The sequence below is a fragment of the Epinephelus moara genome, chromosome 18, assembly GCF_006386435.1.
Source record: "Epinephelus moara isolate mb chromosome 18, YSFRI_EMoa_1.0, whole genome shotgun sequence".
Taxonomy (NCBI): Eukaryota; Metazoa; Chordata; class Actinopteri; order Perciformes; family Serranidae; genus Epinephelus; species Epinephelus moara.
In genome coordinates this window covers 24472577-24499513 of record NC_065523.1, presented here as the reverse complement: position 1 = coordinate 24499513, position 26937 = coordinate 24472577, and the positions used below count along the sequence as shown (strand labels likewise).

Here is a 26937-nt window from a genome sequence, read left to right as displayed (position 1 = left end):
ATGTCAGGAAACTTAGCTTTAGGTAAGAACTTTTAGAGTTTTCAGTTAGAGGATTTAGACAAGAACAATGTTGGAAAATCTGTTGTTTATCTTACAGTCAAAATGAATGTTAACATAAACCAACATCAAAGAAGCCAAACTACATGTGGCACTCACAAAACAAAACTTTATTGAGATGTATTGGACAGTATACCATATCACACACATTTATGCATTTAAAATCAATGTGGATTAAAACAGAGCAATTGTTGAGTAAATAAAAAAAGCCAAATAAGATAGTTTATGACTATAATCTAAACTAGTTCTCTCTACTTCTTATATATGAATGAAGACATACACAAGTCATTATTTTGCAGTAAGCAACAGTTTTGTCCTTGAACATGAAAGAAAAACATCAAGATCACTCTTTGAAAAGTCTTTGTCAGATCTAACCCACAGTATGTATTGTAAAGAAGGTTCAAGGTTAAAGTGAGACACCCAAAATATTAAAATCAATCAGCCCTAAACTAATAAAATAAAAACATTGAAAAAAAACATGCACACATTCAAAAAGAAGAAAAACATGTTTAATTGTGAAAAACAAAAAGTCTCTGGGAGATCATAGTACACTGGTGGGTTAGACCCGCACCCGTTTCCACCAAACACTTTCAGTATAGTACCTTTGGAACCAAAGTAACCCTTCAGACATGGTACCTAGACCCTGCTTTTTTTTTTTTTGTCGGAGTAAGGATAGGAATATATGCAGTTCAAATAACCTAGTCAAAAATTAATATATATAAACACTTGAAGATCCACTCATTACTAAAAGTGTATGTCATATAAAAACTCTAGAAATGGTCAAAGTTGTCACATTGACATTTAAGGTGTGCTGATGGATTCATGTCGTCAGCTGATTTAAGTTATTTTTTTCTCAGACTCCAGCTGCTGCGAGAGGCAGCAAAACATCCTTTCATTTTATAGTTACAGTCTAATAAAACTCTCCACAGTATGAACAGTGGTTATATGAGCCTCAAAACGGGCCACAACTCAGCCCTGAGCAGAGTGACCGTCCTCTATTGACCAATCAACAGACTGCAGTGTTCACAGCTCCACCTTTTAGTACCAGATCTGTGTGCTAGGTACCCCAACAGAGGGGGGACCAAACATGGGGACGGTGCAGAACGGTTCCATTGGTACCATCCACAACTTTTCACAGTGGAAACTGAAAAACAGCGTAACAAACTGAACTGTACCATACTGCTTGGTGGAAACAGGGCTTATGTCTCTGGTTTGGATTCAGCTCCCTCCACCCTTCTCCCCACATTTTCTGTCTGCCTCTGATCTATAATCACTTGAAAGCAAAAATGTCTAAAATGTCTCTCTGCATGTAATACACAACAACAAGCAAACTCAAAGTACATTAAAACTCAAAAAGAACAGGGATACGATAACTTGACAAAAATGGTTGAGATCAAATCCAGAGGTGTCATGTCTCTGAGGGATCGGTGTGCCCACAGGGACCTTCAGTGGGTGATCAGGCATCTGCTGATTCTCTCCACTGAGCAAACCTGAAACGTCCACCAGAGAAACAAACAGTGAAGTTGTGACATTGAACAGTAATGAATTACAGCAGGGCTGTCATATCATCTCTCCCATCATCGACTTTGATCATCAGTTTCACTAAAACTTACCTATGCACACGTCATGAATGGGTTGCTGGGACGGGTGGATCAGCACTAGTATAATTAAAAGCATTGTTAGCATTATTCAGAACAGTTCATAGTCAAAGAATTATGTGGACGTTTTAACAACAGTTTTACCTCATATATGGTGGTTCTTCCCTTGAGTTTTCCTTCAGTTCATCATAGTAGTTCTTCACCATCTGGAGCTCACCTGAAACATCTGCGAAAAAAACCCAAACAAACATATTGTTCACCAGTGCACTATCAATTATTAAATGATTGGAAATGTGGTGACTTATTCATTTCAATTAGATATTTACAGTATTTTAGTGATTAACACATTTTTGTTTTTAAATGTTCCATTTCAGTCTGTTCTCACTCCCAACTCGTCAGATACCACCACTTTGTCAGTGACTGAGGTGACAGATACAGACATAGCTTGCATTTCGCTAAGCTATGATACGCACTGGGCGGCGGCTATTTCTGATGCTGCTGGCAACTGCCGCAGTATAAAGAGCCAAAAAGCCCCTATAGGGCAGGTGGGAGGGTGGATGGGAAAAAATAAACACCGGACACACACCTGGTAGTTTGCTGTGTGTGTGTGAAACCAAAACTCAGTGGAGTTATTAAAAACGTAGTTGCGGGTATACGTAGCACACAACGGTAGTGACATATATGTCACATGATGTATTTCACGTGATGTGACGCTACATTAGTCAGAACTGTACTTATTTTTGTACTTATACCAGAATTTTCCATCACAAGGCCAAACAATGATGTTTTTCTAAACCTAACCACGTGCTTTTGTTGTCTAAACCTAACCAGGGACTTTGCCTAAACTTAAGGAAATAAACCAAAAACGAGGTGTTTTAACTTTGTATTAACTTTATTTTGAAAAAGACTGTACGCATGTTACAAGAAGAGCTATACATTTTCCTGAGAAAATGGAAATGTATTTTAAACAAGCATAATGGACAAGGCTGTTGCCGCAGCGGCCCGGGTTCGACTCCAGCCTGTGGCCCTTTGCTGCATGTCACTAACCCCTCTCTGTCCCCCCTTTCACACTTGTCTGTCCTATCCATTAAAGGCTAAAAAATGCCCAAAAAGATATTAATAAAACAAAAAAACAAAACAAGCATAATGTAAGTAATAAGGGTCAAATAAGACGCTGTCCGTGAACGTCCAAAACCAACACAGGAGGCTACCTAGCACGTCATATTTTGACGTTTAGATCCACTGACAAAATGGCGGTATTTGACGAGTTGGGATGAGAGCGCATTGTCCATTTACCTGGGATTGAGTCACCATCTGTATTGAGTGACAGCTCGATTGATTCCTGCATTGTGTTCAGTTCCCCCAGGATCAGCACCTAAATGAACAAATTTTTCATCACTCTTCACTCACACAGCCAAATATTGTGTTCAAGATGAACTAAATCTAACATGAATGAACTGTTTAGATGTGTGTTCAGAGGGCAGCTCAAACTGGGCATATTGGCTAATGAGGGGTCTTGAATATTGAACAAGCCTTCATGTAAAATTGTGGACGAAGATAAAGATGTGCACCACGTTTGATTAATTATATGAGGTATTATAAAATGTGACAAACCATCAAGTTTCTCAGCTGCTCCAACATAGCATCTTTAGCCCTCTGAAACATGATGTCCTTTGAATCTCGTACATGCTTCTCAATAGTGCTCCTCATGTTATTCAGCATGCCTGCTCCGCTAATTTCTGCTGCTTCTAAAATAAAACAATTAAATTATGCCAATTAAATTTTTCAGCATAATCACATTAAATGTAGGTATGTAGTAATATTGTGTCAGGTTGTATATGTCATGGTCTACTATCTTACTTTCATAGCATTCTTGCATGTTTTCCTCAATTGTCTCCATCAGACTGTTGTAGATGGTTTTCTTTTGCTCCCGGATGATTTTGTTGAGTTTTGTCTTCATTTTTTCTTCCTTAGAGAGACCACAAATTAGGAATGGGCAGTACAAGCAAAAACATTATTCGAAAATCATGGCAACTATTCGATAGTTTTTCGAATAATTTTGCCAGGGATATTTGTTTTCGTTGGTTTTCCACCAGTCCATGGGATTGATGTGGAGGAGGGGACACTTGTCCTGGCAGTACTGGTTTAGTTCAGCAGCAGATGTGTCCACTGTTTCCACGTTGTAATTAAAGGGGGGAAATAAGACGGCGAATAGTAATAGTCGCATTAAAAAAATCGATTTTTCAAAATAAAATGACTATTCGAAATTCGAAAATCGTGACCCATCCCTACCACAAATTATACAGATTCTTTATTCTTTATCCTCTCTAACTCCGCGAGGACCCCGATGTCCTCGCTCCCCTCCTCCTCTGTTAAATGGTATCTCCCAGGCGTACCACGTCATCAAACTATGTGATATTTGGTATTGCTGGATTCAGGAAGCTCTCGACTTTTCAAAAATAACATCGTTTTTCTCTTATTTCTTATGTATTTCGCACAAGAGCAGCCTAAACATACATAGTCCAAAATCGCGATGAGTGGTAACAAGTCATGTCTTGACGTTTTTCGAGGGGAAAAGTTACAGGATTACTCGCGATCTCATGAGCAGCTGTTAGCAGGGACTTAGCTGTTTTATAAAACGTAAGAGTCTCACTCCTACCACTATTTTTGGCTGAGATACACCGTCTAGAAAGTGGGATCATAACTTTCACGTTTCATGTGACTTTATTCTGGTGATGTTTTATGGTGTTTCTATGTCAAAAACAACATCAGCTATCACAATCATGCCTGATTTCAATACGGTACAATGTTAGAAGCTGGCTGAGTGTTGTTTGATCACTGACAGTACTGTTTTGAAGCCAAGAGACCAGCTATCTTTTGGAGCTCCGCCTGGATCTTTTCATGGAAAAAACACTGTAGAATGGTCATACTTTGTGCTTTCTTCTTCAAGTTTGAAACAAGTGTTCATTGATAGTGTGCCTACAGCCCCATACTGTCATTTACTTGCACAGATGAAGCCACAGACAATTATTCATCCTGAAAAACATTTTTTATTGTAGGCAGACCAAAATCTTCAATTTTTTACTGACTTCAGAGGCCCATTACTCTGTCTCTGTATCACCTAGAGTGTTTCTGACACTTTCACAAGAAACTTCAGGGAGTTTTCTTTCTGGCAAGACCTCATGCATGTGTGCAGTCAGAGCGGTTCAGAGGCTACAGTCATTTTAATTTGGGTATGTCATTTTAGGCGTTTTTGCTACAAAATGGGGGTGGAGTGCGATCCCCATTAGTTGTTACCACAGTGACAACAACTCTCCCAGGGGTCCACACAAAATGCAAAAACAAGTCATTGAATGATCACATCATTATATAGGTCAGGAGACATTATACAGGATGGTGACTATTAAACAGCATTATTGCATGTGTGCCTTGGGATGATCATGATATAAAGTCACCTTTATGTTCATGTTCACGGGCAACAGTTCTCGTGAACATCCCTGCAGTCACCATGCCAACAGCCAGCAGCCTCCATTAAACTTGCGCCATGTTTGGCATTGTGTTGTGTCATAAAACTGCACATTTTACAGTGGCCCTTTACTGTGACCACCCCAAGGCACACCTGTGTAGTAATGATGCTGTTTAATCAGCATGTTGATATGCCTATGTCACACCTGTCGAGTGGATGCATTATCTTAGAAAAGAAGAAGTGCCCATTAACACGGATTTGAACAAATTTGAGATATGTATCTACTGAGAGTATAACAAGATCTTAGATCTTTAACTTAAACCTGTGGAAAATTGGAGCAATTGTTTATTATACTTTTTGATATAATAATGGAATAATGAATAAGACGGTACCATCGTCAACTTTTACCTCTGTCTTGAGAAATATCAGTTGCAGTTCGACATCTTTGTACTCTTGCCTCTCTCTCATCAGCCTCTCTGTTTCAAGTGAAAACGAGTTGATGCTCCCGTTGAATGGTCCACATTTTGCTTCATTTCTGAAACATGTTAACAGTTTGAAATGTTTCATACAGGAAGTGTTGTTGTGTTTTGATAATATAATTAGTATTAATGCATTATATTACATAATCTGTACAACTGTATGATCCAGAATTTGTTAGGTCTCCATAGATTGTAAAGATTAGCCAAGACAAGGTTTTATGTTTCAAAGGTCATTTCTTACGGGAAGGTCTTCTTGAATTCCTCATCAATGCTGTCAGTCAGGCATGAAGTTAACTCCATATTGAGGTTTATTAGTTTTTTGTTCTTTGGTTTGTGAGTGCCGCGTTTCTGAACTACACACTTCAGTATCTTGTGAAAAGCGCCACCCTTTGGTCTCTGAAATAATAAATAAATAAATAAATAAATAAAAAAGAAACATATTAAAGATGTAAATTCACATGTACTGCAAAATCAGTTGTGTTGATGTGATTATGATTCAAATACGTACAGGAGGATATAAGAACGACTTCAAGAGTCTTTCCCAGGAACTTTTGGATTTTTCAACCCCCTCAGTGAGGCATCTTTCAAAGGTGTCATAAGTCTTCTGCATGGTCTGTCTGACTTTTTCAATTTCCTGCTTCATCTTTTCTTTCAGCTCTCTGCACACATCTGTGTTTCTGTCAGCCTGAAATCAAATACAACACATTCAGTATTTAAAGCAGTGAAACTATACTGCTACCTGATTTGTTTTTTTCCCCCTCATCAAATAAGTGTTCCCCGCACGTGGACTGACTTCACAGCTAACAGCAAGCTTACAACACGTATGTTGATAAAACACAACACTCATCAGCAAAATTCAGTGCCCAGCTGATCAAGGGCCCATTCCATTAAAACAAGTTTACCAAATAAGCCAGGCTGGTTTCGGTTAGTCTGACTCATTTTCAGTTTATTCAGTTCCATTCATCCACCCATCCATTTACATCCCCTTATCCGGGGCCGGGTCGCAGGGGCAGCAGGCCAAGCAAAGCACCCCAGATGTCCCTCCCCCCAGCAACGCTTTCCAGCTCCTCCTGGGGGACGCCAAGGCGTTCCCAGGCCAGACTAGATATGTAATCCCTCCAGCATGTTCTGGGTCTACCCCAGGGCCTCCTACCAGTGGGACGTGCCCGGGACACTTCCAGCGGGAGGCGCCCAGGAGGCAGATGCCCGAACCACCTCAACTGACCCCTTTCGACGCAAAGGAGCAACGGCTCTTCTCCGAGCTCCCTCCGAATGTCTGAGCTCCTTACCCTATCTCTATGGTTGAGCCCAGCCACCCCACGGANAATACACTGTATGGACATTCAGCCTGACTTGATCTTACCCCTGCTCTACTTCTGGCCCCTTGAATCAGAGAGAGGATCCCATGAGCTCCTGACACATAGTTTAATGTCTCTGAGTGACAGTCATTGAGCTCTTGCAGAAATTCCTGAAGTCTGGGTATTTCTGTGAAAAAAATCAGATTACATCTTACATACTTAAATTCAAATGTCAAAATTCAATTAGTTATATTTGTTTTAGTTAAAGTGGTGAAAGTAAACTAAAACAAAACATGTGTTGGAGCTGTTGTACATTTTCTGTTATCCACAGAGTGCTCATATATGAGATGTCACCTACCAGTTTCCTCTGGCGTTAGATGTTGTTGCTGAAGAAACTCTTTGGAGCTCACTGTGAAGACTCTGAAACTTTCATCACTGAAATGTTTCTGAAAAAAGGGTTTGATTTCACATCAGGCTTGCAGTTGTAGAAAATTGTTGTGTTACATTTTCTGTTAGTCTATTCAACTCACCTTAAACTCCTTGAGTTTTCTGAACTCTTTGTTCACTTCTTCCTTGGCTTGTATGTTGTTTTGAAATATGAGAGCACGAACAGCATCTTTTGAACTGAAAGAAAATATTTTTATGAAGTGACACCTCATACAGTATTTGGAGAAACTGAACCAAATTCCAACTTGCACAGTGGTCTTCTCTCATCTCAGGATAAAACACTTTTGTTACCAACAACTCCACCATTCATACTGAAAAGGTAACAACTTTACAAGTCTGTGATTTCCTACAAAGGTTTTTTGGTCATCATTTTAGGGGGGGAAAAAAACAAAGTTTAAAGACCTAAAGGAATTTCCATGAAAGAACGCCACAACAACATATATGCAAAAAAATAGATCAAAACATGTAGAAACTTGAATATGAATCCAATTAACTAATTAACTGGAAGTGATTCAATTGAGCAGTGTCTCAATTTCCCTATATTTGCCACAAATGATATATTACATAGTTTCTATAAGTTCCCAATAAATTCATTGTTAGATATCAGTTCATTCCTTGGAAATTTTAGGAAGCTTTGGGCCTGGTAAAATATAGTGTTATGTTGGTTGCTTAGACTGCAAAGACAAGCAAATGGAGAAAGTAATTTCCTATTTGAGAACACTAAGCTACATTTTCTGCAAATGTATAAAAACACACGAAAATACAAAAACAGCACAATAGAGTATCCTACAATGATGATTTTGGTACCAAAACCTGGAAGTCAGCTGTGCTCAGTAAGTGTGTTTACATGCACACGACTACTCTGGTTATAATCTTCTTTCATGTAAACATAATATGATGATGGAGAATGTTATGAGGGCGCAGTTGTCGCAATTTTGCTTGTTTTGGAGGCACAGTTTCAGATTTTGAAAACCCCTGCCCCTGAACTAACAACAAAGTATTCTAACAGTCATGGATGGATTACTGAATGGGCCTACCAGGTACAGGCCCAGGGGCCCCTCTGGCCTTCGCCTGCAAAATGTCACTCAAATTAACACGTACTGACCAGGAAGACTCAAAATGACCACAAAGACACACAAACAGACCACAGAGGGATGCAGAGACAGAAGATGACAAAAAATGTCCTTGACTACAAGGAGATACTGTACATAACAACAACAACAACAACAACAACAAAAAGCCAAAACCACCTTAGAGTCTGTCCTGCTCGTACATAAGAGAGGTAGTGAAGCCTTTTGCATATCTGTGCCCAGGGGCCCTTTGTCTCATAACCCACCCATGCTACCAGTACCTGTGCTGCAACAATTTATATGTATTTGCTTGTATTTTCCTGTTGAGCTCTTGGCCACCATATGCCTCTATGTCTTCTTAGAATGTTATATTAAACTATTTACTTTTGGCACCTTAAATCACTTACCCATCATCACAAACTCCAGTAACATCAGATTTGGTGCAGATGAAGTGGATGTGCTGACACTCGCCACCATTTCCGATGAGGCTACTGGCACTTTTCAGGATGTCCCAGGCTTCACGCTCTGCTGCTGCCCTTTTCATTTCAGTCACAATCCACACAGTAGAGCAACTTCCAACAACCTGAAGGGACGTAATAACAAGTTAATAATGAATAATCAATTATCAGTGCTTTGTAAAAAGCACTGTTAAGTTTCCAGATAACAGAGTAAGACACAATAAACAGCACTACATGTGAATAAATTACCCCTTTCCACATCTTGTCTCTGCTCTTGTTACGGTCCCCATTTCCAGGAAGATCCACAAGTGTGACATGCTGGAGAAGATCATTGTTAGGCACCCTCACAGTCACACACTTCACCAGGGGCCAATACCACCTCTTCACTTCTTTTCCTTCTCCATCGTTTGATTCACTCCTTGTGTATTTGACTAATTTTGCAGATAGCTCTTCAGCCTGCAATCAACAATACAATCAGATTAAGGCAACGTAAGGCGATTTCATTTGTATGCACAAACTCCAACTTCAAGGTGCTTTACAAATTGTACAAAAGAATTACAAGAGGATACGATAAAAAAAAAAAAGAGCAATGAAGAAACATTGTCATAGAAAGTAACAACAAAAGAAAAAAGATAAAATTAGTTACATTAATAGGCCTAGTAATAAACATGAAATGGAGACAAAATCTAGTTTTAGATGACTGATTGTTTTTAAAGTTTAATTGTTCTGTATGCAACTTTTTAACAGTATTAATCATTTCTTTAATGCTAATTGGTGAACAGGTTATAACACAACCAGAGTTTGATAGAACCAAGGATTATCTAGGTTAATACAAGTTTGTGTATCATACGTAGAAGAGTAATGCAGCTTCCCCGTGTTTCATGTTGACCCTTGACATTCTGCAGATCCCAGTCTGAAGACCTGAGTGTTCTTTTTTTTTTTTGATTATTTTTGTGGGCTTTTGCCTTTAATGACAGGACAGAGAGTGAAATGGGGTGACAGAGAGAGAGTGGGGACTGACATGCAGCAAAGGGCCGCGAGTCGAATTTGAACCTGCGGCCGCCGCAGCGAGGCAGTGCCTCTGTACATGGGGCGCCGGAACTATCCACTACACTACCGATGCCCCAGACCTGAGCATTCTTGAAGGTTCATATGGATATAGCATGTAAGAAACATAATAAAGTCCGACCCCTTTAAATGGTAATACTTTAAAATCAACTTTCTGACTAACTGGTAGAGCAGACATAGGCAAAATGCCTTTAGTTTTGTTTTTCATAAAAAAAAATTGAACAAGGTTTAGTCGCTTTTGTAATAGTCCAACATGCCTCAGATAATGCATGAATATTTGCTTTCTAAGATCATGTTTAGACATAAGTTCTATAACTGTAACTATATTTTTGAAATGATAACATTCTGATAAACTAATTCATTCAATATGACTGTTGAAATCCAAGCCGGAGTACCCAATCTTACTTGTCTTACAGTTTTTAAAGGCACAGGGTCTACGTATGCAATAATAAGTCTTTCATTGTGGCCACCAAACACAATCACCTCAGTTCTTTCTCAGTTCTCTGTCTTTGTTTAGCAAACCAATGATTTGCTCAATGCACTGATAGTGATTCAATGGGAAAATGTGAAAGAGAAATATAGATTTGTGGTTTGTCAGCATAAGTGCATAAACTGACATTAACTTAAACAGACTTAAAAACAGGAACCGTCAAAAGACTGAATACAAGTGGGCCAAGTACTGATCCTTGTGGTACTCCACGGGTCCTGCTGGGAAGTTAAATTACTTATTTAGATAAAATAATTACTATTAGTACCAGAGAGATCAACCCAGCTTTTCAACCTGTCTATCAGTAAGGTGTAACCACTTGGTCATTTAATCTTCATGAGACCTGTCTAGGCACAATGACGGAGGCAAAATACTGAGTGGAATTCATAAAAGCAGTTAATTTAGTAACTGGTAGATATTGTTTGTTACAATAAAAGGCCTTTAAAAGGCTAAATTTGATCTGGGTTTGTATTATTTAGCACAGATGGACCAAGTCCACTCTTTAACCTCTGAGACCCACAGGGCCGCTGGCAGTCTTGGCCAACATTCCTGTCTTTAAGAGGCTGTAGCGGACTGACTTAAAGCTTTCTCAGGATGAGGGCTAAATAACACTCCAAAGTTAGGCTAAATTTTGGCATAGACATTTTCACAGGGGTCCCTTGACTTCTGACCTCAAGATATCTGAATGAATATGCATTCTGTGGGTAGTCATGAGTCTCCGGTTTACAGACGTGCCTAATTTATGCTTTTCAAATGCAGTTTTGGGCAAAAGCCATCAGGTTTTTGCATGCAGTGCAAATATGTTATTTTTACCTGTTGTATTTTATTTTTTCTGCAGGTCCCTAAACAGTCTTGGAAATGCATTAATTGAGTATGACTGGAAAGCTGAGACTCGTGGATTCAATGAGCCCAATTTCATTAATGTGTGATGATGTGTGTGATGATGTTAGCCCCCATAGTTGTTGTACTGAGACCATTTTTTAGAAACAGATAGCACAATAGACAGCACTGTATAAAATGACCTTTTGTGACTCTGACTAGAGACAGCGGGCATCCAGAGGATGCATAACTTTCATAGGTGTATTGACAATAAAAGGGGCTCTCAGCTGTTTCTAGAACAGAAGTGCTCGTCATTCAATCACCAAAAAATGCAATTTCTACAGAAATCTTAAAATGTCAAAAGTCTTTGATACCAGATCACAGCACAGGCTTTTCTATGATGATCATCAAGGACTTGGTGTCGTAATGTGGTATTTTGAGGGATTTTTTAACATTTTTTTCTGCAACAACTTAAGAGACATAATTGAGCAAAGCAATAGCTATCATAATCTTCTATCATATTGTTTTAAGCCCCTATACACTCTGCACCACAGATTATGAGCCATGTTTTCCTCTTTTTTTTGTCATTCGATGCCACTGGACAGCAGACAGTTACCACAGAAACATAGCTTTCAGTTCTGAAATAGCCTGAGGGAAAGGTTACTAACTTTTTAGGCTTAAAATAAGTCAGTATGTATTTTTTATGAAACTATTCAACTTGCATAGACTAATTGAAGAGCAAACTTGCAAAGTTTAAAAAGGTGCATCACAAACACAGTGTTCATTACAGATTTGTTAAACTAAACCAATCCAAAATGGCCAGGCTGTAAGTGCATTACTTAACCTCAATAACTGGAAATTCATAACATTTCACCCTGTCAGACAGTGATACATGTAAAGATGTACAAGAATTTATTTTGTCTTACTCACTGATTTACATGTCAGAAGCTTTCTCTTGGATTGGAGAAATTCTGGAACTTCTTTGAAATACTTGTTTTCCATGAGGTTTTCAGGGGTTTTGTCTCTCCATTCTTCTCCATACAGCGCTGACAGCTTGTCAACAGTGTCCTGATCCTCGTCATCTTCCTGATCTGCATCATCCCCAAGGAAATTTAACAAGGACCACAACTCATCTTTCCACTCCTAAAAAAAAATAAAAGAATTTATTTCAGTTTAATTAAATATCATGTGATGTAAAGAGAAACTATATTTTTGCAGCTACATCATAACTTTTCAGTTTGCTTCAAGTGAACATAAATACAGTATATTCAACTAATTTTACCTCTTTTGTAATGAACTCAATTTCTGCCTCATATTGTTTCCGCATGTTAGCCTCCACTTTAATCATGACTGTGGTACATGCTTTGACCCTCCCAATAGGCAAGAGATTCTTCTCTCCAATGATGGTATTTATCAGAGTGCTCTTTCCAGCCCCGGTTCTACCAAAGACACCGACCAGCTCCCTCTTGTCGATCTCCAAATCCTTAATTTTCTTCCTGTTGTACAAGAGGTTGAACATGAGTTAATTGATCAATTTGGAAAATAAACAAACACTGAAAGAACGTGTCACAATAGAAAAACGTCTACAGTATGACCAGCCTACTGAAACAGCTGTAATTAATATTTTCATATTAACTGGTTCGAATGTTGACTTGTATGTGAGAAGGGTCACCAAGAGATGACACTACACAGAATTATCACCAGATTTTAAGGTTCCCCTCAGCTTTACAGGGCTTTATATTGTCTTTCACTCATTGGTTTCAGTTTTTCAGCCTGAAACTTCATAAAGTGAATAATAATTCACAAGAAAAATGATTTATTGGATTTGCTTGCGAAGTTTGTTACTCCTTTCAGTGTTTTTACATTACGCTGAGCTTTGGTATATTTTGACACATGAATCTGCATCACCGACCAATAGCAATCTGTCTTTTAAGAGGGGAATTAAAGCCACCAATTCTGTACATATTCTTGGTTGCAGTGGCCGACAGCTCTCCAAGAGACATTTTACAACTATTCAGTCTTATAAGTTTGGCCTCTAAACACGTTTGGCTTTGTTTGTTGAGAGCTTACCGACACACAAGCAAGTAAATGTAGCAAACATGATAGCTACGTAGCTTCTGATGGTGCCCATATCTTATGTGCTTAGAAATTGAGTCTGTGATGTGAAAACCACTCAAGGTAGACTGACGTTCTATAAGACCTGGGTTCAGTTTCACAAAGATAGACTTTGACTATGGCTTTGATCAAACTAACAGTCAAGATTCAGATAAACATCTAATGATGTCACAAAGCTATCTAGTCCTGGGCTATCTTCAGTAGGACTAATTTACTAATTTGCTATGAATTCCAGATAATTCTGAATTAAGACCAAGCAACCGTATCAAACTGCTCAACTTCCTTCACTCCTGCAGAACATTTACCTCCTGAAATATATCAGCAGTTACAGTGTAGAGTGTAACAATAGAAAAGCCTTCCAGAGCAAAAAATCTATAATCTATATCTTTATATATAAATCTATATATATGGTCTATAAAAAGTATTTCTTTATTACTCACTCCGAAACATCGTTAACAAATCACAAATTATGAGCCATGTTTTCCTCTTTTTTGTCATTAGATGTCACTGGTCAGCAGACAGTTACCATGGAAACATGGCTTTCAGTTCTGAAATAGCCTGAGGGAACTTTTTAGGCTTAAAATAAGTCAGTATGTAGTTTTTATGAAACTGTCCAACTTGCTTAAGACTAATTTAAAAGCAAAATACAGACTGTCTCACACGACAGAGTGAAACCAGGTCTATAGGCTATATCAAAGAATATGGAATATGAAAAAGTCACTACTTACTTGAGGAACTGATGGAGCTTGTTGTCTTGGTCTGGTAGTTTGTCTTGGACATCATACATGATTTCTTTCACTTTAGACAGTATAGTTTCTTCTGTCAGAGTAAAAGCAAAGAATCATTCAGCAGGAACCAGTGCATACAGTAAGCAGTAATGTACACAATGGAGCCATCATTATCATAATCCCTCCCACACCATATAAAACCTACATCACCAGCTATTAACATTAGGGATTGTAGTAGCATCAGTGTCATTTCATTTGCCCCAGGCGAGTATGCTTTAGTCTATAAGCTCTCTTTCGGTCTAAGAAATACATGAATAAACATTGTAAGAGCCACTTAAGCACATATTTATATTTGGCAAAAAGGTCTGTGTTGATATGACATATCATATACACCGATCAGCCACAACATATAAACCACTAACAGGTGAAGTGATTAAAATACATCATCGTGTTGCAATACAATGCTCTACTGGGAAATCTTTGGTCCTGGCATTCATGTGGGTGCCACTTGACACGTTCCACTCACCCAAACACTGTTCCAGACCAAGGAAACCCCTCATGGCAACAGCACTCCCTGATGGCAGTGGCCCCCCCAGCAGGACAATGCACCATGCTACACCACAAAAACTGCTCAGGAATGGCCTAACAAACGTGAGAAAGAGCTCAAGGCATCAACCTGGCCTCCATATTTTCCAGATCCCAATCCAATCAAGCATCCATGGGAAGTGCTGGTACCCCACATTGCAACCCACAGGATTCAAAGGATCTGTTCCCAGCACCCTGGTGCCAGACACCACGGACACCCCTCAGAGGTCCTGTGTCCATACCTCGAAAGGTCAGAGCCAAATCTGATCCTGGGAGGCCCCACCATGTATAGGGGCTATCTATGAGGTGTCAGCATGTCCCACAGATGTTTGATCAGACTGGGATCTGGGAAATTCAAAGGCCAGGTTGACGCCTTGCGCTATTTGCCATGTTCTTTAGGCCTCTCCTGAGCAGTTTTTATGGTTTCATATGATGCACTGTCCAGCTGGGGGGACCTCTGCCATCAGGGGGGGCACTTGGTCTGCAAGAACGTTTGGGTGGTTGGAGCGCGTCAAGCAGCATCTACATTGAAGGCAGGACTAAAGGTTTCCCTGTAGAATATTGCATCGTGACAAAATGATCAATGATATTCACGTCACCAGCCAGTGGTTTTAATGTTTTGTAAGTTCTGCTGATATTCAAGTTTACACAACAGTTTCTGTATATATTGAATAGTGTATAGTAGTGGACTGTGCTAAGGGTATGTTTATATTTACTTTATTTCTGTTTTAGAATACAGGCATAAGTTATTTAGGCCAGCTATGGTGCAGTTTAGTGTGCATGACAAAAGGAGATTGTTGACAACAGCGTGAATAAGCATGACATGAAGTCTGTGTTGGTTTGGATTGTAAGTTTTTGACCGTGTTCTGCAGTGTTTAAGTTTATAATAACCAGAAAGGGTTTGGCTGCAGACCTCCAGCCTCAGACCCCACCTCCAGGGTGGGGACCATAGGCGGGGGACCCATCTCCATCACCAGGACCCTCACAACACCAATTAAAACAACATTGTTCTACTTTGTGTGTGTGGATCTTTTGCTTTATGTTGGGGTAGTGAAAAAAGTGGTGAGTAATGTGTATTTGGTATTGTATGAAGATTCTAAATTATGATAACCTGTCTGGAGCATATTTTGTGCTACATTTACCTTCAGAGCAGGGTTAGCACAGCAGTTTAACTGTTTGTCTCATTGGTGGCGGAGGCTGACAATATCATCACATAGTGGCATACACTTTAATCTTTAAGTGTTTGCCCTTACAACATCCCAAGAACATGCTAATGGTGATGCTATGCAACTATTTTTTTTCTAAGGCATCTGTAGATGAAATATTAGGAGCAACCTTGGGCTGAGAGTTTTTTTTCTTTTGGTTTGTTTGTTTGTTTTTTTGCAACCAGGCACAGAAGCAAACTGTATGGATTGTTGCATGTTACTGTATGTATTGTATTGTATTGTACAGATACATGTGGTTTAATCATTATGGCATGCGTGCTGTTGACTGTTTGAGGTGTCCTGATAAGATTTTAACACACAACTAATGAGATAACATTTACTGAAGCCAAGATATTAACAGACATTTTCTATTAAAAAAGTAAAAAAAATACATTACATAAAGGTATAACCCTGTGGGAGGCTGCCACTGCTTAGAAAGTATTAGAAATACCTGAGTATGACACAGGTTCACATCGTTGTCTTCTAGTTGGTAATTGCCAATTGCTGGACTCACCCTGAAGATTCAACTTTCTCATTCCTTATTAGATTAAAAAAAAAAAGGGAAGACATTTGTTGCATGTGCCTCTCACAAAATTGAAACATGGTCTCAATATACTAAACAAAAATAAAAGTGTTGCGTTTAAATTTTTGTTTAGTAGAGTTGCCTAGTCAAAGCAAGATATTACTGCCTTAAAAACACATGTGAACACTACATGTAATCATAAAGATACTGTGTATCTCACCTTCTTCCATTGAAGCACTGGTGGATGGACGAACCTGTGGCTGAATGTGTAAATTTCCCTTTAAAACAGTGTTTGGAGGTCATTTTTAGGTTCATGAAATGTACCCAAATTCACAAATATGTAGGATATTACCACAGACCGAACTGTATTCTTATGTTGCTTTGCTATGAGCTGTCTGACTGGCTAGAATCTGGCGGGTGCATTTCTGGTGGTTGACCAGGCAGCCTGGTTAAGTCACCTTCTAGCTAGCAATGTTGCCAGGTTGGTTCGAACAGTCAATATTAGCCGAAAATTAGCCAAGTATTGAAAAAAAAATAAAAATGTCTGTACTATGACGAACCAGGCCAAACTTTTGTCAACCCAGCAAATTCATTTATTCCATCCTAAAGCTGCCCAGTTGGGTGGAAAATCACCCGATCTGGCAACATTTATTGGAAAAATTGTCCACCCCAGATGCAGCTGTTTTTGACGTGTCAATGATACGACCACCAGGAAATCCTATCATCAGTGGTGTAGTGGAGGGTATACTCAGGTATACGGGGTATACCCACTTCTTTTTCTATCCAGTTACATTATACCCATCTATCAGCTAGAAGCCATTGTAATATAGGAGAGTATGCCTACTTCCTCACTGGTAACCTACCTATGTACCTAGCAGTACACCCACCTCATCAACCACCACTACACCACTGCCTAACTTATTACAAATATTGGCATCAGGCAAACACACGGCCCTTCACACAGAGACAAAGAATATAGGCAGTGCTTATTGTAATAATGTATGCTTTGTGTGAGAGCATCGACTGTAATTTATACACACACAACACAACAATAACAAAAACAGTTTTCCTGTAAAAATATGTATTTTCACACTTGGAATTGCAGGAGGGGCAACGCCCCAATGCCCTTAATGGACACACACACACCACTGCTCAAAGGCATCGTAACGAAGAATAGAGGCACGTTCCCTGTTTACATGCCTCTGTAATTCAAAGTCATACTTTGGCTACCTGAGGAGAAACAGCATCTTTTTTAGACTCCGTACACCAGTTTACATCAGTGAATTGTAGGGAATAAAGTTTCGTTTTAATTATTTTAATCATCTTTTCCCCTTGATTTATTAAACACACACGTTCAAACAGACATCTGAAGAACATGATATTAGTTCATTAAATTAAAATTACAAAAAAAATTAAAATTAAAATTACAGTACAACTGAGAACATGGCTGCCATGTCAAATAGTTGGGCAACAGTGCCTTAGATGATACAGTGGTGGAAAAAAGTTTTCGGACACCCTTAAAATTTTATACAATCTCAAATATTATCATGAAATATTTGTGGAAAAATCTTTTTTGTGTTTCAAAAGATGTGGCTGCATTAGACAGATACAAACAAATACAAATTATATTTTTTTGTTTATTGTTTACAAGAAAAACTAACAAAACTAAATTCTTGACAGTTTCAATATGTCAGTTCTCAACATTGTCGGTATCAAAGTCAACAAATAACAGAGAATGTGTTCAAAACTGAGCAAAAAATAAATAAACCATCACATCATCAAATTAATATTTAGTAGTCCTGCCACTGGCACGTAGTAGAGCTCTAATCCTGGCTGGCATGTTCTCCACGAGCCTTTCACACTATTGAGGGGTAATCTTGTCCCATTCTTCTTGAATTACTGCTTTTAATTCTTCTAAATTCTTTGGTTTATGCTTTGAAACAGACCTTTTGATAATCCACCACAGATTTTCAATGGGGCTCATGTCTGGGGATTGAGCTGGCCACTCTAAGACCTGGATACTGTGCTCCTGCAGCCAAGTTCTACTGGCCTTGGATGTGTGGCAAGGGGCATTATCTTGTTGAAACATCCAGTTTTTACCTCGACGGAACAGTGCACGCGCAGAAGGGAGCATGTGGGTTTCGAGAATGGTACAATACTTGGTAGAGTTCAATGTGCCATCACAGACAGTGAGATGACCAACACCAGCAGCACTCATGCATCCCCAAACCATGATACTGCCTCCACCATGCTTGACAGTAGGTACTGTACATGCTGGAGATAATGCTTCGCCTGGCCTTCTGCGTACCCTCACATTAGTAGGAGGAAGATAAAGCTGGAAACTGGACTCATCTGACCACAAAATCTTCTTCCAATTCCTGGCTGTCCAGTTCTTGTGTGCCTGGGCCCAACGACGCCGGGCTAACCTCTGTCTCTCATTGATCAGGGGCTTCTTGATAGCCTTGTAGGACCTTAAGCCATGATCTAAAAGTCGGCCACGTACAGTGCGGGTGGAACACTGGACACCAGTTTGGTTTGACCACTGCTGCTGAAGCTCCTGTGATGTCATTCGGCGGTTTTGCCTGCACATGCGGATCAGGATGCGGTCATTTCTTGCTGAAGAAACCCTTGGACGCCCAGATCTTGGTTTGTCTTCCAAGCTGTTGGTTCGTCTGTATTTCTGCAGAGTGTATCCAACTGCTGAAGGACTGCATCTGCACTTCCTGGCTATCTGGCGGCAGCTGTATCCTTCCTGGCTGAGAATCTTTATCTTCAGGCGTGTTTCCTGCGTTAGGTTCCTTGTTTTAGCCATTTTTGTGTCTGAAGAACTTTCAAATGTGCTGGCTTTATGTAGACACGAAGCTTGGCAACAAAAATTGTGTCTTTTAATAAAAAGAACGACCTTCATCACTGGTACCAAAATGACCCAATACTCAAAATTTCTTCTGTATTTTTATGGAACCAATCAATTTTAAGTTTTTAATGGCTTTTTTAGGATTTATTTAGTATTTTGGCTGTGACTGTACTAAAAGAAATTGCAGTTGAAGACCTAAGAGTGATTCTTAATGCAATATTTCACAAATGCATGGGGTGTCCGAAAACTTTTTTCCACCACTGTACTTAACTGTGTGAAACTGTTTTCAACTTACTTGAGCAGGAAAATCAACTGTTTCTGAATTTGTTGTGTTTTGTTCCCCCTAGTAACAAAAGAAAATAGTTGCAAATCAATAATAGTTCAAGTCTGGAGGAAGATAGTTGATTGCTGAGTCTCATTCCAGGTCGACAAATACAGATTCAGTGTGTGAATGCAAGCTTGGGATTGGAGGAGTAGTATTAATCATAAAACGTACAAGATCTTTACTCATACTGTTTTTTACTTTCTAAATAAAGACAAGAATTGTCAGGATTTGTCAACACTGATCACTCCCTTTGTCTTAAGAATATGTCTGTCAATGATGAGTCAGCACTGTGCTACAGAAACATGTTGCAGCATTTTTTATGTCTGTATGAGTAGATACCAACATTGTATAATATTTGTGCCCAACACAGAAGCATGGAAAGACATTTCAGTATTACCTCGAAATGTTTCTATTCACTCACTGAGACCCCATGTAGTTTATTTGTTCTGGACAAAATCATCCATGACCAAGAACAGCAACTGTAAGGTAAAGAGAAATAAACAAAAAATTATGTTTTGATCAACCATTACTGCTTGGCATTTTGGAAACAGTTACAATCAATTATAGTTCATTAAAGGAAAAGAAGGGGTCATGAGACTGATAATGGCATTCTGACAAAAGTGTCCCCAGCAAATATTTGGTGGAAAGTTACATCACAAATAACTGACCATCTGTCGTTTCTTTCTACTAGAGTCTGCTCTGCTTTTCTCTTAATGTTAATGTTAATGTTAATATATGAAAAGAAATCCAACCTTCACTGTATGTGAAATATAGAGTGTAGTTATAAGGACGAATGTCTTTTTAATAACTTCAAGTCATGTGACAACAACAACAAATATATTTAACTAGTCACTTCCTGTCTTGTGCTAGAAGCACTAACACCAAGGAAAAATGACCAAGTCAGAGCACTTTAATTTCCACTGTTAAAAGTAGTTGCAGACAATGACAGGTTGTCTGAAATACTGCATATAAATATTTGTGTTAAGATATTTTTATCACAATAAAACCCATTTGAATCTTTAGTGCAGATACACTGACAGATCTGGTGGCTTACATGCTCCTGTGGGAATAATCACAATTTAAAAAATAATGACTTAACAAATTTTAGTTATGGTATCTTAGATAATATGTTGGTTTTTAAATATGTAGGTCATCACTTTGAATAGAAGCCTCATTAAAATGCAGCAGTATCCCACCACGTTAAATATTAAATCTATAGTGAATGAATGTCTGGGCTATGGAAACAAAATAGTGACAAAACAGCACACTAGGCTACTACATAGTATTTTACAGTTAAACTTAGTCTCTCAGTAATATATTTAGCTGTGAATGTAATGCATTGAGGTTAGCGTACTTACATCTGGACTGTTCCTCTTTAATGCACGTACATGACTCCTCTGGTACTATATCTAACATGGGCACTTTGTTTGTGTAGTCAACACCCCTCATTATCATACTCTCCTCTCTGCCAACAGAACAGCTTCAGCAAGATAAATTCATATGTGGAGATGTGCTGCAGAAACTTGTCATGAACTCATCAGTGTTTGAAAAGCAGTGGTGGAAGAAGTATTTGGATCCTTTACTTAACTTTTACAAAAGTAAAAGTATCAATACCACGACGTAAAAATCCTTCTTCAGTAAAAGCATAAAGGCATATTATTATAGATGACATTAATACAGCCTATTGTTAATACGGATGCATGAAAAATGTGAGCAGGATTTTACTGCTGTAGCTGTGCAACATGGAGCTACTGTAGTTTACAGTTGTGATTCCCAGCCTTTTTCCTTAAGGGACCTTTTTTCTAGAAGTGACATATTTTATGGATCTTTCATAATAGATTCAGTGCATAACAATAACAGTACAGAATAACTGATAAACTGTACAATTAACCTAAATAATGAATGTGATAACTGCAGGAAGAAAACAGATAATTTCCTTTGCACATTACATCAGAGATAAGATTTCCTGGTGGTTTCAGGAACTATTTATGTATTTTTACAAATTCAATGTTTTCTTCTTCTTGACACTTGGCCAGTGTTCTATTAGCTTCTTGGTTTTTGTGTATTTAGCAGAGTTTAGGCTCTGTGAATTGGCATATAGCTTGCATTCAGGTCTTCAGGAGTCCTTATCTTGTGAAATTTCTTGAAAGTTTTCGTTCAAAACATTTCTGTTCAGAACAGGCCGTTTGTTTGGCCTGTGGCAGTACTGCTTCCAGCTTTCTTGAGAGCCGCTCATCCAAACAACTTCACACTTAACACTGCACTCCTGTGGGTCCCGAGCAATACACCTGGGGCCCCACACAGCTATAGATTTATGATGATGTTTAAATATGAAAAATATTGAACTATGTGCTATTATAACTCATTGTACCTCCAAATATCTTAAAGGCCCCAAAGCACTTTTTAAGAATGCAATGCAACATTATACTACCTACTTTCTGTGTACTTCTCCTTTTACTTCAGAGGAAAACACTGTATTACTACACTTCCATGACACATAAAGCTTATATGAAGAGGAGCGGGCTTTTGATGAGCTTGTCCTGAGCTCTGGATAAGGTGACTTGAGGTGAATGGGGTGGAGGAGGGTGTGACGACTCCACCTAAAATAACAGCTGACAGGAGCAGCAGGCTGCGCTCAGAGGATGACGTTATCTGTCCAACTTGGATGGTATGTAGCTTGTTATCTCGGCTGGAAAAAAGGGTTTGTGCTTGAACTATTTTGATGATGATCTTTCCAACTTCACCAAACTGGTTTATTCAGGCAGCTGCTGTCGCTTCTTCCTGGTACTGCAAACTGGCACTGACTCTTTTAGTGGTACAGCTTCCCTCCAACTCTGGTTATAAGTTCTTATGGCAAATAGATACACGCCCTGCACACAGTCAGCATCACAGAGTTCCCCTCCCCCCACAACACACACACACACACACACACACACACACACACACACACACACACACAGAAAGACAGACAGATATTACATGTTTATGGTTATCCCTCTGGGCCTTGATCTGTTGTTTAAACTGGATCATCTGAGAAGTTTGGATGGGAAATTTCTCTTTGGTTAAACTAACAACTCAGAGATTTAATCCTGAACATCACCTTTTATGAGTTCATCCTGTTTAAAATATACATTCTTAATCTGAAAAGCAACTAGTGACTGCAGCTGTCAGGACGGGAGGGGAGGGTTCTTGTCATTGTTGCTGCACTGGTGACTCCTACTGGCTGTTTGGGGTGCCTACACTGTGGGGGTGGAAATATGACACCCTGAGAGGATATTGCTGGGAACATATATACACAGATCAGCTGAAACATTAAAACCACTGACAGGTGAAATAACTTTGATCATCTTGTTACAGTGTTCTGCTGGGAAACCTTCACTTTAGCATTCATGTGGATGCCACCTGACATGCTCCACTCACCCAAATATTGTTACACACCAAGTACACTCCCTCGTGGCAGCAGCATCTCTGATGGCAGTGGCCCCCAGCAGAACAATGCTCCATGCCACACAGTAAAAACTGCTCAGGAATACCCAGAAGAACATGACAAAGAGCTCAAGGCGTGAACCTGGCCTCTAAATTCCCCAGATCCCAATCTGATCCAGCATCTGTTGTATGTGCTGGTATCCCACCTCACAACCCCCACGACTCAAGGGGTCTGCTGCCAACTCCCCAGTGCCAAGGACCACAGGACACCCCCCAGAGGTCTTGTGTCCATGCCCCAACAGGACAGAGCCAAGGAGGCCCCACCTGGGATTGGGGGTACCTCTGGGGCACCTGCATGTCCGATGAGTGCTCAATCAGATTGGGTTCTTTTAAACCTTTTTGAGTATTGTCATGTGGATTTTATTATGTGATATATAATACACAGTCTATTGTACTGCTAATGCACATCTCCAGTAGGTATTTTACCGTGGTCTCTGTCTGACACTGCTGCTTAGACTGTGTTTTAATATTTGAAATTATTTGTACTGTACTTGTCCTGTGCTTTTCTTGCTGTGAACACTAGAGGGCAGTAGAAGTCAATGTTTTGCTGAACTGCTGTTTCAGTGTGTCACCACAGAATGTGTACAACATTTGAACAAAGAAGATTCAGTGATTAAAGATATATGCTAATGTTCTGAAAGTGTCATGTTTCACTTTGATAACTGAAATCTATTTTTCCGTCTTTGACTGATGTAAAACAGGCAGTTTTAAAAATGACATCAACTGAGTCAGTGCCTGTGATTTATCAAAACAACAGTTATGAAGTGAGTAGATGAGAAGATGTCTTAATGCCAGGACCTGAAAGCTCAGTATTACCAGTTATATATCTGCGGTTGTCCAGCATGCAACAGTTGTATTTATACATATAAATCTGACTTAATGTTTGTAATCATCAGATAATATAATGTTAGAACAAGGTAATAGCTATGTTATTTATTGTGTCATGCACATACAGGTTTGCAGCCCATATGGACATTACAAGTGTAACCGGTCTGGTCTGACACTCGGGATGGCTATGAACTCTGCGTTGTGTTGTGGGTGATGAGGAAGGAGACGAGGATAACCTCTGCTTTGCTGACCGGGGGGGGATTTATTCTCTGTGCAAAACACACAAAAATCAGTACAGCAACTTCTCATGACCAGCTTTCCACAGCAACACCTTTAAAAATAAGGGAACAATACAACAACCTGTGTGAAAAACTGCCGCCATGCTCCTTTAGCTTAACTCGAGATCGGTAACCTAGCATGCTACATAAAAGTGCTGTACTGATAAAATAATTAAATAAATACAAACTCCGAAATAAATGCACCAGCAGCGGGTAATGTGTGTGACCTGTAACATGTAAAATTTGTAACTCTGTTTAGCGTTTTTACTGCATTTTAACACTTTATAGACAGGAACACCCGTAATGCTTACCTCTCCTCACAGCGTCCAGAAAACGAGTGAGGAGGATAGCGCAAATTCACAGGAAGCGACGTCATTACAAGGTCGAAGGTCACACAACAAAAATACAACTTACCAAAATAAAAGCTCCCCCAAAATAAATACAGAGAAAGGTATAAACACATGAAAAACATCAGAATATGAACATACATAGAAAAATGGATTTGGTGAAATACACCTACTAAAAATATACATCGGTTACACAAGCCATAAACAGGCCCCAGAAATCATCTCATGTTCTCCACCCTGAGTATCAGCTCCTTCCCCTCAGCAGGCACCACTGCTTCAAACAATTCTTTGTCCTCCTCTCCTGTGAAGCCCTTAACACCACCCAGACTGAACTATGTGTATGGTGTAGCTGTCCTTACCACCCAGACTGAACTATGTGTATGGTGTAGCTGTCCTTCGTGTCACTGATCACATTATAGTACCATGTGTGCACTTTTACTGATGTAGACGGGCATGTGCAAGTGATGGATAAATGTTTTAGTTGTTTGTTTTGCTGTGATTTTGTACTGCAGACACTGTGATGTCCAATAAGGCAAACTTCCCACTGGTACACTAAAGTCTGTCCCAGTGGTTCCCAACTGGTCCAGCCACAGGATGCAGATTTCTCCTTAGTCACTAGTTCAAGGTCCACACAGTTTAACACAAGCAGCATCATCCTTGTGTTTGGCCACGTCCATGAACATATATACCTTTTTATATCTATGATGTCATCAAGCTTGTTTGTTGTCTCTGTCAAGTTGCTGTCTGTTAGTCACTCACTCTAAAGCAGGAAACGGCACTTCAAAATAAAAGCTCTGTGTCAAAAATTCACTGTGCTTAAAAAATAAAGTGTGTTTTTTAAAAACTTGACCGGACTTGTGGTCCGTTCAGAATGGACCCGCGACCCATTTTTGGACTGCCACCCACTAGTTGGGAACCAGTGGTCTATCCTATCCTATCCCATATCCTATTTCAATGCTGGAACTACTGAAACAAAATCTGCCAAATGTTCGATTCCTTAAAGTTTTTTTCATAACATCCAACTGGAAGAACTCATCAGAAATGAGGGACATTTTATTAAAAAAGTGTAGCCTCTAAATCATATAATGAATGAATTAAAAATGAAATGCACATTATCTTCAGTCCCACCTAAATCACAAAAAGTCTTGACAGTAATTGTCCACACAGGGGTCTTTTATTCAGCAGGTCCCCTCAGCTCTTCGGTGCTTTACACCGCAGCCCATTGTTTTAATTTTCAGGTGAACATTGGGGAGTATTGTATTTGCATTTACTTATATTTTGGAGACCCAAACAGAGCTAAAAAAGACTGAATACTAGAGCAGTATCAAGTTCATCACTGCAGGTTAAGTACGGTGATGTTTAGCCTTGCTTACCCTAAAGACTAGAGCTCAAGGTGTTTCTAGAATTTTGCTCATCACCTTTTAAGGTAGAAACAGGCAAATTATTAGAGACGTCTTTTAGCATGCTGCAATACGGTTCATCAAAGCCACAGAATAAAGTCGCAAATCTAAACATAAAATCAAACCTACACCTTTCTCTAAGTGTTAATAAATAGTAGGATTTATCTCCAAGCTACTGTGTTGGATGTAGCTAACGGTACCAAATGTACTGTCAACTCTGGGTGACTCTGCAAATGAACGTCCCTGTTCACCTGCGTCCACTGCCAAGCCCAGCTGACCAGACCTTTCCATGACCCTGCTCAGCGGTGACAGCTGCACCCAGTCTCTCTGGAACAACACACAATCCCAGAACCGGCCAAACAACGACTCCTTCAAGACGGTCAGGCAGTCAGACCAAGTCTTGAGCAGGACCTGACTCAGCCCCAGCCACCCAGGTGTGCCTTGCTCACCCCAGCACAACAACTCTACTATTTACCCCTTGTTTACCTCACTTTACCTCATTTCCCCTCGTTTCCCTGGTCTATATTTGTAGTCATACTGAGCAGTAGGGGGATTTTCCTGCTGACAGATAAATGCTGCAGATCAAGAAAAACAGATCAGGGGTCACCTCGACTCTGTGGATGTGAGAATTAGTAGACAACAAAAACTAACATCTCACTAAAGAGTAGAAGGAGAGAGAGCAACATAGGTGATAGGTGCAAATAAACATACAGGTTGGTGCACCTGTGAACTTGAACCAAAAATAGGCAATGGTCAACCTGCAGGACACCTGTATTTACTCGTCCCTGAGTACAGTGGGTGTGCATGTCCTTTGTGGTATGTACAGCCACATCCTCTGCCCAGAAAAGGCCCAATAGAGGTTTTGTCAAACGCAAGAAACTAAACCTGGCTTTAATGTTGATTCTTATCAAGATGAAACCTTTTATTATTTTCATACTCCGCCCCTCGACTTGCACTGAGAACCACCAAACCATCACTAATGCCACTGCGTTTATCATCACCTAAGTATACTAATC

General features: G+C 39.5%; 1 protein-coding gene across 1 annotated transcript; it reads right to left on the bottom strand.

Moving 5' to 3' along the window:
- Window positions 1-146: 146 nt before the first annotated feature.
- LOC126406153 (nuclear GTPase SLIP-GC-like) lies at window positions 147-23365 on the bottom strand. Its single transcript, XM_050070330.1, has 21 exons — window positions 23333-23365; window positions 19553-19600; window positions 16624-16681; window positions 16332-16418; window positions 14091-14181; window positions 12530-12743; window positions 12178-12390; window positions 9123-9329; window positions 8823-8998; window positions 7429-7522; window positions 7257-7344; window positions 6964-7085; window positions 6109-6285; window positions 5842-5996; window positions 5530-5656; window positions 3516-3624; window positions 3270-3403; window positions 2952-3030; window positions 1800-1881; window positions 1671-1715; window positions 147-1547 (listed from the first exon to the last, which is right to left on the bottom strand). The coding sequence occupies exons 1-20, from the start codon at window positions 23363-23365 to the stop codon at window positions 1682-1684; spliced, it is 2328 nt and encodes a 775-aa protein (XP_049926287.1). The 3' UTR covers window positions 147-1547; window positions 1671-1681.
- Between the last annotated feature and the right edge of the window lie 3572 nt (window positions 23366-26937).

Coding starts and splice junctions, on each gene's coding strand:
- LOC126406153 (XM_050070330.1), bottom strand. CDS start 23,365: ATGCAGGTGCCCCAGAGGTACCCCCAATCCCAG. Junction 9,330..12,177: donor AGCTTCTGACATGTAAATCA/GTGAGTAAGACA, acceptor TGTTGATTGCAG/GCTGAAGAGCTATCTGCAAA. Junction 7,086..7,256: donor TCTAACGCCAGAGGAAACTG/GTAGGTGACATC, acceptor TTTTTTTCACAG/AAATACCCAGACTTCAGGAA.